This window comes from Nematolebias whitei, chromosome 1 (genome assembly GCF_014905685.2).
Source record: "Nematolebias whitei isolate Nwh7 chromosome 1, NemWhi1, whole genome shotgun sequence".
Lineage (NCBI taxonomy): Eukaryota > Metazoa > Chordata > Actinopteri > Cyprinodontiformes > Rivulidae > Nematolebias > Nematolebias whitei.
In genome coordinates this window covers 45584177-45588066 of record NC_056498.1, presented here as the reverse complement: position 1 = coordinate 45588066, position 3890 = coordinate 45584177, and the positions used below count along the sequence as shown (strand labels likewise).

At 44.6% G+C, this 3890-nt stretch overlaps 1 protein-coding gene across 2 annotated transcripts in view; it reads right to left on the bottom strand.

Moving 5' to 3' along the window:
- Positions 1-2353: 2353 nt before the first annotated feature.
- eif3s10 (eukaryotic translation initiation factor 3, subunit 10 (theta)) overlaps positions 2354-3890 on the bottom strand; it is a 13621-nt gene continuing 12084 nt past the window's right edge. The window contains exons 20-23 of one of the 2 annotated variants that reach the window (XM_037677784.1): positions 3560-3873; positions 3342-3468; positions 3067-3239; positions 2354-2959 (exon numbers count right to left, since the gene is read on the bottom strand). In XM_037677784.1, coding sequence (XP_037533712.1) covers positions 2781-2959; positions 3067-3239; positions 3342-3468; positions 3560-3873 — 793 coding nt within the window. In that variant the 3' untranslated portion in view covers positions 2354-2780. Of the gene's footprint in view, positions 2960-3066; positions 3240-3341; positions 3469-3559 lie in introns of both variants that reach the window. The other variant, XM_037677792.1, reaches the window with a different exon arrangement.

Below are 3890 nucleotides of genomic sequence, written 5' to 3'. Positions count from 1 at the left end.
CACCTGGACCATAGAAACTCCACCTGGACCATAGAAACTACACCTGGATGATAGAAACTACACCTGGACCATAGAAACTCCACTTGGACCATAGAAACTACACCTGGACCACATGGTATTCCCATGGACAACATAAACTACACCTGGACCATATAAAATAGACCTGGACCATAAACTAGACCTGGGCCATAAAAAACTAGACATGATCTATATAAACTACAGCTGTACTACAGGAACTAGACCCAGACCATAGAAACTAAACCTGCTCTATAGAAACACCTGGACTATATACCTGGAGTATAGAAACTAGACCTGAACCATAGAAAACCTGGATTATACAAATTAGACCTGAACCATAGAAACACCTGGACTATAGAAACTAAACCTGGGCCATAGAAACTGCACCTGGGCTATATGAATTACACACTGTCCCTTAGAGACTACACCTGGACCATAGGAACTACACCTGAACCCCAGAAACCACACCTGGACCATAGAAACACCTGGACTATAGACACTAGACCTGAAACATAGAAAAACTTGGGACTATAGAAATTAGACCTGGACCATAGAAACATGGACTATAGAAACTAGACCTGAATCATATAAACACTTGTGCTATATAAACTAGACCTGGACCATAGAAACACCTGGACTATAAGTTGAGTTCATAGTTTTTATGCTTGTATGTGTTAGTGTACAGCACATTGGCCAACGGTGTTGTTTTAAAGTGCTTTATAAATAAAGTTGTATTGTGTTGTATAAAAAAAAACCACACATAGCCCATAGAAACTACAGGAGCTGGTCATAAAATTAGAATATGATGAAAAAGTTGATTTATTTCAGTAATTCCATTCAAAAAGTGAAACTTGTTTATTATATTCATTCATTACACACAGACTGATATATTTCAAATGTTTATTTATTTTAATGTTGATGATTAGAACTGACAACTAATGAAAACCACAAATTCAGTAAAATTAGAATATTGTGAAAAGGTTCAATATTGAAGACACCTGGTGTCACACTCTGATCAGCTGATTAACTCAAAACACCTGAAAAGGCCTTTAAATGGTCTCAGTCTAGTTCTGTAGCTATACAATGATGGGGGAGACTGCTGACTGACAGTTGTCCAAAAGACGACCATCGACACCTGCACAAGGAGGACAAGACACTAAAGGTCATTTCTAAAGAGGCTGGCTGTTCATAGAGCTCTGTGTCCAAGCAGATTAATAGAGAGGTGAAGGAAAGGAAACAATGTGGTAGAGAAAAGTGTACAAGCAACAGGTGTAACCACACCCTGGAGAGGATGGTGAAACAAAACCCATTCCAAAATGTGGGGGAGATTCACAAAGAGTGGACTGCAGCTGGAGTCAGTGCTTCAAGAACCACCACGCTCAGATGTATGCAAGACATGAGTTTCAGCTGTCACATTCCATGTGTCAAGCCACTCTTGAACAAGAGACAGTGTCAGAAGTGTCTCGCCTGGTCCAAACTTATGTTCTCTGATGAAAGTAAATGTTACATTTCCTTTGTAAATCCAGGTCCCAGAGTCTGGAGGAAGAGGAGATGCACAGAATCCACGTTGCCTGAGGTCCAGTGTCAAGTTTCCAGTCAGTGATGGTTTGGGGCCATGTCTTCTGCTGGTGTTGGTGCACTGTTTTCTGAGGTCCAAGGTCAACACAGCATCTACCAGGAAGTTTTAAAGCACGTCCTGCTGCTGACCAACTTTATGGGGATGCAATTTCATTTTCCAGCAGGACTTGGCACCTGCACACAGTGCACAAGATACCAGTACCTGGTTTAAGGACCATGGTATCCCAGTTCTTAAATGGCCAGCAAACTCTCCTGAACTTAACCACATAGGAAATCTATGGAGAGGAAGATGTGATACACCAGAGCTGAAGGCCACGATCGGAACAACCTGGACTCTCAGAACCTGAGCAGAGACACAGACTGATCCACTCCATGCTCATACGTACAAGTTCATACTTTTCAGTTGGCCAACATTTCTAAAAATCTTTTTATTGGTCTTAATATTCTAATTTTCTGAATTTGGGTTTTCATTAGTTGTCAGTTATAATCAACATTAAAAGAAATAAACATTTGAAATGTATCAGTCTGTGCGTAATGAATGAATAAAGTTTCACATTTTGAATGGAATTACTGAAATAAATCAACTTTTCCATGATATTCTAATTTTACGACCAGCACCTGTAAACCTGCACCAGAAAAATGACACCTTGACCATAAACACCTGGACACGAAACTAGACCTCCTGATGTCTCCTGATGATAAGTGTTCACAGCCCAATGAGACCACAGAGAAATAAATCAGACCAGATGATCAAGAGTGGTGAGCAAACATCTTTATTAATAAATGCTTCATCTGTACACAAACTGGTTTCAGACCAGCAGCAGTCAGAAGCTGGATGTTAAAGTATAATCCACCAAGTCATCATGGAAACAGATGCTTACAGTGATGTTAGAATGGGTTTGTAATATCTCATTATTCAGGTTTGCAGGGAAGTCCCAACAGGTCCGTTTATTTTGACTTCAAGCAAGAATAAAACTTTTAACCACTGGGCTGTTTAGAAGATCGCCCGAGGCCGAGAAGCTGATTAACGAAGTTTCAGATGTGGAGGGGAGACGGGTTCGAAGAATTGTTTTGACATGAAAGATAAAATAAACCTCAAAGAAAACTACAAGCTACAAACCAAAAGATTATGGGTAGCAACTAATTCAACGTTGTGGACGACTCGGGAATAAGATTTATGCTGCTCAGCGACGAACGGTCGTCCAGCCGTCGTCGTCCGTCTCGTTTTTGGTGCGACGAGGAGCTTCCTTCTCAGTACGCCAAGCGCTCTTCTCCCCATCAGCCTCCCGGTCACGCTCCCGCTCCCTGGGCCGATCCCGGTCCTCTTGTCTATCTTCACCTCCTCGACGCCAGGAGCCACCACCTAAGGAAACACGACACCACGAGAACACGATTACGTAAAGAAAACCAACGTCAGATACACGCAACAGGAGCACAGGTAGAAAGTAGAACTGGTTTATGCTTTGGTACCTTCTTCCTGATCTCTGGGTGGACCTCTGTTGTCTCGATCATCGCGGCGGTCTCGGTCACGGCGTGCTACGTTGCGATCCTCGCGGTCACGATTGGTGCGGTCCGTGTCTTCTTTGAAAGACTCTCTCCAACCTCCTTCTTCTGTGCCTCCTCTCCTCCAGCCGCTCTCCTCTCTACAAGAATACAGATAAATTTAACCGTATGTCACCAGGAAGGACACTAAAACACGTTTGGCACGATTACAAAAGCTACATTCAGACACGTATAAGACCTACCTTTGCGGACGACGGTCTCTGAAACTGGACCTTTCCTCCCCTTCACCGTCGTCATCGCTATCATGAGTCTCACCACGAGGAGGTCCCCAGCTCTCTTCTCGAGCCTTTTCTCGCTCTCGCCAGCCACCTTCAACAGAAACATGAAGTTTATCAACTTGTTGGACCTAACAGACCCGCTGCCTGTGTAATAAACAGTTCTGCTACAAATGCAAACTAACCAGGTCTACCGAGGGGCTTCCAGGGTTTGGCATCATCATCCCCACCACGACGTGGACCATCGTCCATACCTCTCCTACCAACTCTGTCATCATCCCCTCCTCTTCTAGGGCCCCAGTCATCGTCTGCTCCTCGCCTGGAAGGCCTGGAGTCATCCAGGCCTCTACGAGGACCTCTATCATCGTCAAAGCCACGCCTCGGGCCGCGGTCGTCATCGAAGCCACGCCTCGGGCCGCGGTCATCGTCAAAGCCACGTCGCGGGCCGCGGTCATCGTCAAAGCCACGCCTTGGACCGCGGTCATCGTCAAAGCCACGCCTTGGACCGCGGTCATC